The 9,917-nt window shown below is 47.0% G+C and overlaps 3 protein-coding genes across 4 annotated transcripts; 2 read left to right on the top strand and 1 right to left on the bottom strand.

The window, feature by feature from the left end:
- The first annotated feature begins 278 nt into the window (after nucleotides 1-278).
- LOC103990847 (homeobox-leucine zipper protein HOX11-like) lies at nucleotides 279-2,144 on the top strand. Of its 2 annotated transcripts, XM_009410126.3 has the most exons (4): nucleotides 280-612; nucleotides 967-1,274; nucleotides 1,415-1,494; nucleotides 1,642-2,144. In XM_009410126.3, exons 1-4 carry the CDS (start codon nucleotides 351-353, stop codon nucleotides 1,976-1,978), a joined length of 987 nt encoding a protein of 328 aa, XP_009408401.2. In that variant the 5' UTR covers nucleotides 280-350; the 3' UTR covers nucleotides 1,979-2,144. The 2 variants fall into 2 exon arrangements, with proteins under 2 accessions (XP_065015031.1, XP_009408401.2); XM_065158959.1 differs by having other exon boundaries at nucleotides 279-612; nucleotides 1,415-2,144.
- A 178-nt stretch (nucleotides 2,145-2,322) lies between these two features.
- Nucleotides 2,323-4,616, bottom strand: LOC135642652 (glutamate decarboxylase-like). The gene is made up of 7 exons (XM_065158958.1): nucleotides 4,398-4,616; nucleotides 4,107-4,311; nucleotides 3,649-3,849; nucleotides 3,371-3,585; nucleotides 3,052-3,305; nucleotides 2,927-2,979; nucleotides 2,323-2,824 (listed from the first exon to the last, which is right to left on the bottom strand). The coding sequence occupies exons 1-7, from the start codon at nucleotides 4,481-4,483 to the stop codon at nucleotides 2,339-2,341; spliced, it is 1,500 nt and encodes a 499-aa protein (XP_065015030.1). The 5' UTR covers nucleotides 4,484-4,616; the 3' UTR covers nucleotides 2,323-2,338.
- Nucleotides 4,617-7,930: 3,314 nt separating this feature from the next.
- Nucleotides 7,931-9,538, top strand: LOC135642423 (uncharacterized). The gene is made up of 5 exons (XM_065158561.1): nucleotides 7,931-8,051; nucleotides 8,149-8,324; nucleotides 8,427-8,505; nucleotides 8,812-8,991; nucleotides 9,068-9,538. Exons 1-5 carry the CDS (start codon nucleotides 7,946-7,948, stop codon nucleotides 9,352-9,354), a joined length of 828 nt encoding a protein of 275 aa, XP_065014633.1. The 5' UTR covers nucleotides 7,931-7,945; the 3' UTR covers nucleotides 9,355-9,538.
- The last annotated feature ends 379 nt before the right edge of the window (nucleotides 9,539-9,917 follow it).

The raw sequence follows: 9,917 nt of genomic DNA, 5'->3' as shown, positions 1-9,917 counted from the left end.
ATAGAGGGAAAGAAGCATGGAAACAATGATGATCAACATAATTAGTGTTGCCTGCGTCGGTTGCTGCCGTTGTTTTTTCTCTTGTTGCCGCATTCCTGTATGTGTGTGTTTGTGTGTGTCTGTGGTGTGGTTTCCCTTTCGTGGGTCACGTGTGTTTCGTCAACCTTTGGATTTTGTCGGTCAAACTGTAGCTTGCCCTCTGCCTCCTCTTTCCCCCTCCGCTGCGCCTATAAAGCCACTGCAGCAGAGCCTGCGAACGGTCCTTGCTTGCTTCTCTCTACTCTCTGTCTCTCTTTGGTCCAAGGCCGGGTGTGCTGCAGGGGTTGTGTAAGCTCTGGTTCAGGAGTGAGATGGAGCTTGGGCTGAGACTAGGGGAGGCGCCGGAGAAGGGGGGAAGGGGACTGGGGTTGATGCTTGGGATGCGACTGGTGGTTGGGCGTGGCGGAAAGGACGAGGATGACGAGCGAAGAGTGGAAGAAGAGGAAGAAGAGACGGAAGAGGGAAGGGGCTTGGCGGAGGCGCCGCTGCAGCTTAGCCTCCTTCCCCTCTTGCCTGTCCCTCCGCAGCAGCCTTCTTCCCCACAGCTCCGGTTACCATGGACGACGGAGACCAGTAAGAACCCTGATGAAAGTTTGGCTTTTTTGTGTTTGGAAGACACTATTTGGAGATGAAGTTTTGAAATCGATGAAGATTCCATATGCTGAATCCGCTGGTTTTTGTTTAGCAGAGAAGAAATCTATTTCGATTAGATTCTTTTTTTATCTTCAAGTTTTTTGAGGAGATTTAAGATGTGGAATTTGGGTTTTCTTGTGTTACATTCGAATTCCTCCGATGAAAAATATGCATGCCATCGGGATTAAAGGAAGCGGTAAAAGAGCAATCTTGAACCCATTTGGAAGAGCATTTACAGCAGGGGTTCGTGAAGGATTCCGCTCCAAGTTTGAATCTTTGTATGTGTTTGTGTAGAAAATTTGGATGCCTCGATGCGGGGGTTCGATATGAATCATGCGCCATCGGCAGTGGCGGCGGACGAAGCGGCGGCGTCGTCGTCGTCATCACCGAAGAGTATTCCGTCCTCCTTCCAGATGGACTTCTCTGCCCAAAGAGGCGGCGACGAGCCGGGTGGAGGAGGAGAAGCGACGACGGTGGAGATTGGGTCGTTGAGGGTGAGCGACGAAGAGGAGAACGGGCTGGGGAGGAAGAAGCTCCGACTCACCAAGGAGCAGTCCGCCTTCCTCGAGGAGAGCTTCAAGGAGCACAACACCCTCAACCCGGTGAGATCATCATCTTCACCCATATGCACAAATCCTAAATAATTAAAAAAAAGCGTCAAAAATCTCTAAAAATCATCTCAAGCCACCATAAAAATCAAGACTTTTGGTGCAATATTTCATCCTCTGTAACATATTTGCAGAAACAGAAGCTTGCTCTGGCCAAGCAGCTCAACCTGCGGCCACGACAGGTGGAGGTCTGGTTTCAGAACAGAAGAGCCAGGTACTCTTCTTCCTTCTTCATGCATTTTCGACATCTCGGCTCCTCTTCCACCGCAAAGATCGAACCTTCGTCTTCCTACACCCCCATGCTGGGTACCTTTACTCCTCTATACAAGCTCATCACAGCTCGAGCTAATAACAATAACAGGACAAAGCTGAAGCAGACGGAGGTGGACTGCGAGTACCTAAGGCGCTGCTGCCAGACGCTGACGGAGGAGAACCGCCGCCTCCAGAAGGAGGTAGCGGAGCTGCGGGCCCTCAAGACCTCCCGTCCTTTCTACATGCACGTCCCAGCTACCACCCTCTCCATGTGCCCCGCCTGCGAGCGCGTCGCTTCCACCACCACCATCCCCACCGCTCCGGCTACGCCCAGCGCAGACCACCGGCCAAACTCCTTCGCCGCCCTCTTCTCGAAACCTGGAGCCCTGCAGTCGGGCTCCCGTACTGCTCCTTCGGCGCCTCGCCTGCCGTCGCCGGCCTCCTGAGGGCTGTGGCTGGCCATTGATATTGTCCTTCTGGCAAATCTTTTTGAGCTTGAAGGGATTTTGTGGTTTCTCTTCATTATTTTTTTAGAGGAAGGAAAATTGATCTTAGTGACGAGTGTTGACATATTCTGCATAATCTTAATTAGATATTGGTACAGTTTAATCAGCTCCAGCTTCCTTTGGTAACTTTAGGCTTTAATGTCTATGGTTATCTTATTGTTCTGTCCATCTTTCGTCGGAACACATAAAGACGCTGTCACAGAGAAGTACGGACGATATAGTGAGGAGCAAGAAAGATCTGTTGCAGAGATCATCAAACCAAACTCATCTTCGTACTTCTGCTGCTTGCTGATCCTGAACTCAACAAACTCCGCTGGTCTTCTTCTGATCCACACGGCCCCTCCGGTGTCCGTAGATCTCCTGCTGCTGCGTCGTCTCTCCGACGCTCTTCCTGTAGACAACCACGCCCCCAGGTTTATCCTCAGCCTTGACCTCGGCGACTATTGCCGTCCGCGCCCACCGGCCGTCCAAATCCGCCACGGCCTTCCGGATGTCCGACACAAGCCGCTCGGCGAGGCTCCTGCTGAAGTCCTCCCTGATCACCACCCTGAGCACCGCCATATGTTCCGCGTCCGCCGGCATGGTGTACGCCGGGACGATCCATCCGAACCGCCTTAAGCTTTCCGACACGTCGAAGACGGTGTACCTGCTGCTGTCCCTGAGCGAGAATGCAACGAGCGGCACGCCGACGTCGCCGGATACCATCTCGAACCTTCCGGTCGCCTGGATGCCTTCCTTCAATGCCTTTGCATTCTCCATGCAGTTCTCCATGATGCTCCTGTAACCCTGCACGTCACTTGGTACATGAGATTGTCTCCACCTTTCCACCACGCCCATCATCAACCTTCATGACATAATGGGAAAGAAAGGCGAAGAGTAAGAAGACACCTCAAAGCCGAGGCGTATGAACTGGTAGTACTGTGCTATTATCTGACTTGAACCTGCAAGCAGAGAGAAGATGAAGCAATTACACCATAGCCAGAACTCGCTGCACTGGAAATCTCTTTCGATACCTTTAGAGAAGTTGAGAGTGAAGGTGGGTTGGTCTGAGCCAAGATAGTTGACATGGAAGATGAGTTCTTCAGGCAGATCCTCTTTGTTCCTCCACACGCTCCAACCTACGCCTGCATAAACCAATCCATATTTGTGGCCACTGACATTTATGCTCTTCACCAATGGCAACCTGAAATCCCACTCCAGATCTGGGTAGAGGAAAGGTGCCACGAATCCACCACTCGCAGCATCAACATGAATGGGGGTGCTCCATCTGCATGCCACAACCATGAAGTCTTTTCGTCGCACTTTGTGACCAGTGAGAACGAGTTCACTTACCCGGTTTCCCTGTTCTTCTCTGTCAGGAGGTGATTTAGAAGCTTAATGTCTTCAAACTCTCCGGTGAGAGTTGAACCCAAGATGGCAGCAACACAAATGGTGTTCTCATCAACCATTTCCACTGCCTTAACAGGGTCCATCACATAGAATCCCTCCCTCAACTTCACTTCTTTTAATTCCACTTCAAAGTACTTGGCAAATTTCTCCCAGCAAACCTGAAGACAATAATCATAAACGATGATATAGTTCGTCAAGATGAGCTATAAGGAATACTCGACCTGAACATTTGCACCGGTGACGATGTTGGGTTTGTCATGAGGCTTCCCCTCCGCCTTTCTTTCGTTCTGCCATTTCCTCTTGAATGCCAACCCTGCGAGCATGATAGCTTCGGAAGACCCCACAGTTCCAACTCCAACAGCAATTTCGTCTTCCCCAATTGGGGCATTGAAAAGGTGGGCTATCATATTCACGCAGCGATTCTGCAGACGATTCCACGGGCGGCAAATGAAGATTCCAAAGGAGCAGATGCAATCATGCGTCCAACACCCCGAATTAATGTCTTAAAAAAATAGAACGATTAAGATTGATTTATAGAGATTATAGTATTATTATTATTTTTAGTTTAAATATCTATCAAATCGGATGATGCCAATTAATATCAGATATCAGAGTCTTAGGCTGATATCTGTAGTTAGTCTCTGTCTTAAGACTCAAGAATGAATACTACTCGAGTCACCTGGAGCTCGGTGGTGACGGGGTACCCATCCATGTCGACGTAGTTCTTGTTGATGGCGGACATGATGAGGCGGTCGCACTCCGGCTCCATCCACGTCGTCACGAACGACGCCAGGTTCAGCCGCGGGTTCCCGTCCAGCATCAGCTCGTCGTTTATGATCTGGTACGCCGCCTCCTTCGGTATCGACTGCTCCGGCATCTTGAACCTGTTTCTCGACCGGCACCATCCTCACTCGAACTAAAGCACCACGTAAGACAGGAGGAAGGAAGCGAGGAAGGAGCATGACATGACCTGGGGAGCGAGGCACGGACGTATCTGGAGGCGAACGTGCAGTACAGCGGCTCGCCGGTGTCCACTCTGGTGGTGGTCACCACCATATTCCTCTCGGTCTTGTGACCACAACGTCCCTCTGTCTCCCTCCGTTGGTGCTCCGAATCGGACAGGAAGCGGAAGAGATGTCGCTGTATACCTCACGGTCGTCTTTATCGAGCGGTGACGAGGGTTGCTACGAGGCTGTCAGTTGGCTTTCGGGGCGGCGAGTGGAACCAAACGTGGTATGTCTCGTGGTGCGCATACGTACGACGTCGACGCGTGGATGGGGTCAGGAGCGGCGGCTGTCGAGACGTGGAGGTGAACGGACCGCTTGGATGAGACCAATGTGACATGACAAGGGATAAGATAACTTCTCGAGTTCACGTAAATTAAGTGAGTTCTTTTCCCTTTTCTTTTTCCGGTGAATGAAATTTAAAAATAATAATGTGATATTAAATTCATACATGAATCTAATGAACATAATTTTGTTTTGTAAAGACCTGAGTTTCTTTTTTTAAGTAATATTTTTATATTTTTTATTTGATATTTTTTATTTTCCTTTAATACCTAAAATATCTATCATCATTATCCCTCTCGTGTGTTATTTTCGTCTCATCGTTTTCACCTCATTAACCCCATCACTTAGATCCTATCATGGACGTCTCCTTCCCTTTTATAAGATCTTGTCGCTTTAACCCTATCGGTTTTCTCTATCGGTAGCAATAAATTTATCAATCGAGTCATCGAAATAGAAGAAGGAAAAAAAAAAAAATTATTCATCATCAACAACAAGGAAGATAGTGAGAGGTGAAGTAACGATAGAAGGGGTGATGAAAAAGGTGTTGCTATTGTATGTCTTTGGTTGCACTATGGATGGATCATCCTCAATTTGATAATGATAATCTACAATAAGTATGTGTATAGCCTCACGGTGAAACAGAGGTGACAAGCCTCATAATGAATAATAAATAAATGAACAATGAAAAAAATTAAAAATAGAGGTACCAAATGGAAAAAACTAAAAATAAAATATATCACTCGAAAAAAAATAAAATAATTAAAAAATTATTTGTAACTCTTAAGTGTGTCAAATTTAGATATCGATAATATGGTCATAAACAATAATTCATTTGCAAGCTCGAGTCTCACACATAAAGATATGAGTCTGATTTTCTACTCGATTCGCAACTGTTTTTCAGAAAAAAAATATATATTAAATTAAAATTCTAATACAGCCTAATATCAATTCATTAGAACTCAAAACAGAAAGCAAGGTAGGAGGAGACTAATAAGACCTCCAGCAATTATTTACATGATTGTATTTGACAAAATTTGTTAATCAATGTACACATCCGATAGCTTCTCTATATGCATATAAAATTTTGTAAATTTATAAAAAAAAAATCAGATTGGTAAACTAACAATGTGTGGATCAAATATTTCATCACTATTTGAATTTTATTGAAGTAATGGAAAGCCTAATCCACACGATCAAATCTGTCCATGTCATCATGAATCCTTCGCATTCAAATAATAATGATGATGTAGAATTAATTTGATTTGATTTAGATTCACGTGTATAAGAGGTCGATATAATCGAGTGAGTGGCTCAAGTGTCTAATAAATAACTAATTGTTAGTGTAAACAACTTTGAGCCGTGGCCTTGGGCCGATGTGGCTTGGTTCGGGTCTGGATGATGGGGATCTTCTCGAGACGACCCTTTAGACCACTGAGGTGGCCTGTCGCGATGGTCCGATCGGAACGAGGTCGTTGTCTCTTCAGGGAGTGAACACCTCGTCTAGGCGTTCAGTGGGAGGCCTTCGTCTTCGCACCTGCACACAGGTCGGGTCGGGAGGCTCGACCCGACCCCTCCGACGATTAAGTTAGTGAGTAGTCGCAGGGGGTTTCTTTTTTCCCTCCTCACTTTCCTCGGAGCACGAGGGTTTTTATAGTGAGAGTTACCGTTGCCTGATGTGCCTGCCTGCAGGGAGCAGGATCGTACCTCTAGTAACGTCTGACATCGATGTTGGCGTGGAGTGAGGGATCGAGCCTGAGCAGGATGTTAATGTGCCTCGGTCGGCGTTCCGGTCCGAATTGACCAGGTGCTGTCAGGTCAACAGAGACGCGAGGTGTCATCTGGGGCAGCTGAAGTTACCCGAGTCTTATCGCCATTATTACCCTCATCACTAATATACATAAAGATCAAGATTGAATGGTGCCCGAGAAAGTCCTTCTAATGCTTTGGTTAATTTGAGATAAAAAAATAATAGTTTTGAGTAAACAGTAATTAATCTATAATAGTGGTTTGATGATCTTTTATGATATACCCGACAGTTTACTCGCCAAGACCACAACCTTGTACATAAACGGAAGATTAAGCCTTTTTAGATAACCTCTAATGAGAGGTTAATGAAAAGATGGAAAGTTAATCTGCATTGCTACCTTTCCAAAAGAAGGAAGGGTTGAGGGCGAGAGAGAGAGAGAGAGAGAGAGAGAGATGAATGGAAAATTGTGGGTTCCAGTAAAAGGTCTCCGGGAGAGTGTTGTAAACATGGCTTCGCCGGCATAAAGGGTGCTGCTGCTTTGAAGCCTCCTCTATCACGCTTAGTCCTCATTTAGGACTTTGCGCAGCTTAAAGTTGCGGAGCGTCCGAAGAACCACCGCGAGGCAAAATGGCTTTTAGCCTCTCACACCCCAGTTTGGATCCTTCGGCCGAATCATTTGATCCTTCAGACGGGCATGTTGCAATCCTTCGTCCTCAGACACACCACCAGTACGTACGATCGAACACCTCAAACAGACGTCGAATGGAATGAGGTCACACGCATCACGATGCATGGAGACCACTATCACTGGCGGTCGCATGTCCTCTTTTCTCGACCGTGCGATCACGATCCTACGGTCGGACAGCGGCCAGGGCACGCAGGTACGCATTGAGAACGGAGAAAGGGAAAGCACGATGAAGGTCGTGATGTAGTATGCATTATTTAGTGGCAATTCGATGCTACTTTATGAACATTTCTAAGGCAAAATAAGCAACCAACTTGATCTCACTTTTGACACCTTAATCCTGCGTTCATTCCCAAATGCATTATATAAACATTCCACGACACATTCATTGAGGAGTAACATGCCTAGCTAGCAAGAAAAATGATAATAATAATAATAATAATACTAAGCCTAGCTAGATTTATTTCTTTCCAATTTAGATTTTGTCCTAATCTTAAGGGGGAGAGATAGTTTGGCTATCATTCTTTCACAACATTGGAGAAAAGTAAAAGAAGAGAGAGAGAGAGAGATAGATATCAACAAAACGAATCACGAGAAAGAGCCGCAATGCACATCTTTTCCTTTGGTTGGTCGCTGTTTGAATACAGTGTCTTTCTTTTCCTTTTTACCTTCTCTCTTCCGGCCGCTGATTGAGTCCTTCTTTCTTCCAAAAGCCTCTTATATTTAACTCCTTCGGAGACAGCATTCGCAGGGTGAAACTGTGAGGAGAGCAGCAGCAGCAGACTCGGTCTTGAGACATGATGGCCCTGGAAAACTATTTTCTATTCCCCTACCACTTCTCCTTGGATTGGGATCCACACACCTTTGCGGTTGGAGATCTCCATGAGCAACTCATGCCTTCGGGTAGCTGCAGCCGCGTCGCTCCTGCGCCTCTATTCTTTCTTCTTTGGGTTGTGCATGCAAACGTTGGCCTGAACCCTGCTATGTCTTTTGGTGATAGCTGTGGAGTCGCCGGTGTCATCGCAGGCCTCGACCGGTTACTTGCAGGACGCGGTGGCAAAGTGGAAGGATCCGAGCAAACAGAGACGCCTGGCTTTCCTGCCTGTTCATGATCCGTCACCGACGACGATGACGACGACGAACAAGGCAAAAGAGCTCCAAGATCTTCTTCAACGAGTACTACTCGAATTCTGGTGCTTACTGTAGAAATGTCACTGCCTACTAATTACTGATGTTGTTGATTACTTAGTCTTTGTCTGGCTATCTTTTTCCTCGTAGGGTTTTCGGGATACAGATTGTCATGGACATCCCTTGCGTGATTTGAACTGCATGCTGCAAGATAATGCAGTAAATCCAGGTAAGATTTTCCATTGCTTTTGTGAGTCTCTCATCCCACCGACTCTCTCTCTCTCTCCTGCATCACAAATCTGAAGCTGTCTCACAAACCCACTCAACACACCAACGACATTCTGAAGATATGTAGCTTAAAGAAGGTTTGGTCACTGTGTCCATTTCATGCGCATGGCCATTCGGGGTCCACTGTCTTTTTTTGCATGCCTCGCTTTGCCCCCACAGTGATAAAAGAGTGAGGGCAGACGTGCTTTTGTTTGGTTGTACATTATTTGGATTTGCTCGTTCATAAGCAAATCATCTTCTTTATCAGTTCAATCCCCTTCGAACGCGCTGCGGAAGCCCAAAACTCAGGTCGCTGCGCTGCAACTACTCCCAGTACAAGAGCCACTCGCCTCTTCCTCGTCCTATGAAGAGCCACAGCACATCAGAGAAGGAAACGGAAAGAAGCCTTGCCTCGTTGCCTCCAAAGTAAAAGAACGTGCTTTCCAAGGTAGTTCGTACGACGGCCAGCCACAATGCACTTTCCCTTTGTATTCGCAGAATCCTGATACTTGGGCTCATGGTAGATTGCGAGAGGAGGCGATTCAAGAAGACCAAGGGCAAGACCGACGTGGTGTACCCCTTCGCCGTGGTGAAGCCCGGGGGCGAAGAGGGAGACGTGACGCTGGACGACATCAACGCAAGGATTCTGATGCGCCCGAGGCGACCGGTCCGCCACCCGGTGGGGGAGTACGCCGACGGCGCCTGTGTTACGCCGGTCGGGCGGGGCCTCTCAGGCAAGGCGGTGGTAAGCCTCACGAGGATCCAAACACAAGGGAGGGGCACAATAACGATCGTAAGGACAAGAGGATGAAGTCACTGCGGCCACTTGTGTCATGTGTACATGAAGGTTAACTGGTCTCGAACATGTAGTACAAGCACTGCTGCCCTAATTTAAGGCTCGCATCTTCACGTCTCATGCTCTGTTTCCTGGCTTAACATATCCTGTATCTATTGTATGGTTAGTAGATATAACATGTCAAGAGACCCAAAGTCGAGAGATAGAACCAGTGGCTGCAGGGAAACTGATACTGTTCAGATACATCTCGCCACAGGATGTGCATCCTATTCATGAAGGACAGTGAGCTTGCTGTGGCTCTTGCCCGTCCTTGTTTGCGACTATGTTTCGTGCATGTGATACAAGTGGTGACAAAATGCAGGGAAGTAGTAGATCTACAGAACATTGTCATCTAGCAACAGCTCCTGAAAGTGATGAACTCTGTTGGATAATTTCCCTTTTAGTTCTCCACAAGCAGAAAATAAGAAAAAAACCAGACTGAATACACAGGCCCCGAACAGAGAGAACAAAAGCAGAAAAGCAATTCCAGGAACAATTTGTTTCTGAGTTACTACTCATTTAGAAGAAAGAGATACTTC

Source organism: Musa acuminata, chromosome BXJ3-7 (genome assembly GCF_036884655.1).
Source record: "Musa acuminata AAA Group cultivar baxijiao chromosome BXJ3-7, Cavendish_Baxijiao_AAA, whole genome shotgun sequence".
Taxonomy (NCBI): domain Eukaryota; kingdom Viridiplantae; phylum Streptophyta; class Magnoliopsida; order Zingiberales; family Musaceae; genus Musa; species Musa acuminata.
The sequence above is the reverse complement of the archived record's forward strand: the minus strand, read 5'-3'. Positions and strand labels throughout refer to the sequence as shown.

What these genes read in the sequence shown, in the direction of transcription:
- LOC135642652 (XM_065158958.1), bottom strand. Translation starts at nt 4,483, where the DNA reads ATGGTGGTGACCACCACCAGAGTGGACACCGGCGAGCCGCTGTACTGC. An exon ending in CCGTCACCACCGAGCTCCAG is followed by an intron (nt 3,850 to 4,106) that starts GTGACTCGAGTA and finishes AATCGTCTGCAG; the next exon opens with AATCGCTGCGTGAATATGAT. An exon ending in TCACCGGTGCAAATGTTCAG is followed by an intron (nt 3,586 to 3,648) that starts GTCGAGTATTCC and finishes TATTGTCTTCAG; the next exon opens with GTTTGCTGGGAGAAATTTGC.
- LOC103990847 (XM_065158959.1), top strand. Translation starts at nt 351, where the DNA reads ATGGAGCTTGGGCTGAGACTAGGGGAGGCGCCGGAGAAGGGGGGAAGG. An exon ending in ACCATGGACGACGGAGACCA is followed by an intron (nt 613 to 966) that starts GTAAGAACCCTG and finishes GTGTTTGTGTAG; the next exon opens with AAAATTTGGATGCCTCGATG. An exon ending in AGCACAACACCCTCAACCCG is followed by an intron (nt 1,275 to 1,414) that starts GTGAGATCATCA and finishes ACATATTTGCAG; the next exon opens with AAACAGAAGCTTGCTCTGGC.
- LOC135642423 (XM_065158561.1), top strand. Translation starts at nt 7,946, where the DNA reads ATGATGGCCCTGGAAAACTATTTTCTATTCCCCTACCACTTCTCCTTG. An exon ending in TGAGCAACTCATGCCTTCGG is followed by an intron (nt 8,052 to 8,148) that starts GTAGCTGCAGCC and finishes TTTTGGTGATAG; the next exon opens with CTGTGGAGTCGCCGGTGTCA. An exon ending in AAAAGAACGTGCTTTCCAAG is followed by an intron (nt 8,992 to 9,067) that starts GTAGTTCGTACG and finishes GGCTCATGGTAG; the next exon opens with ATTGCGAGAGGAGGCGATTC.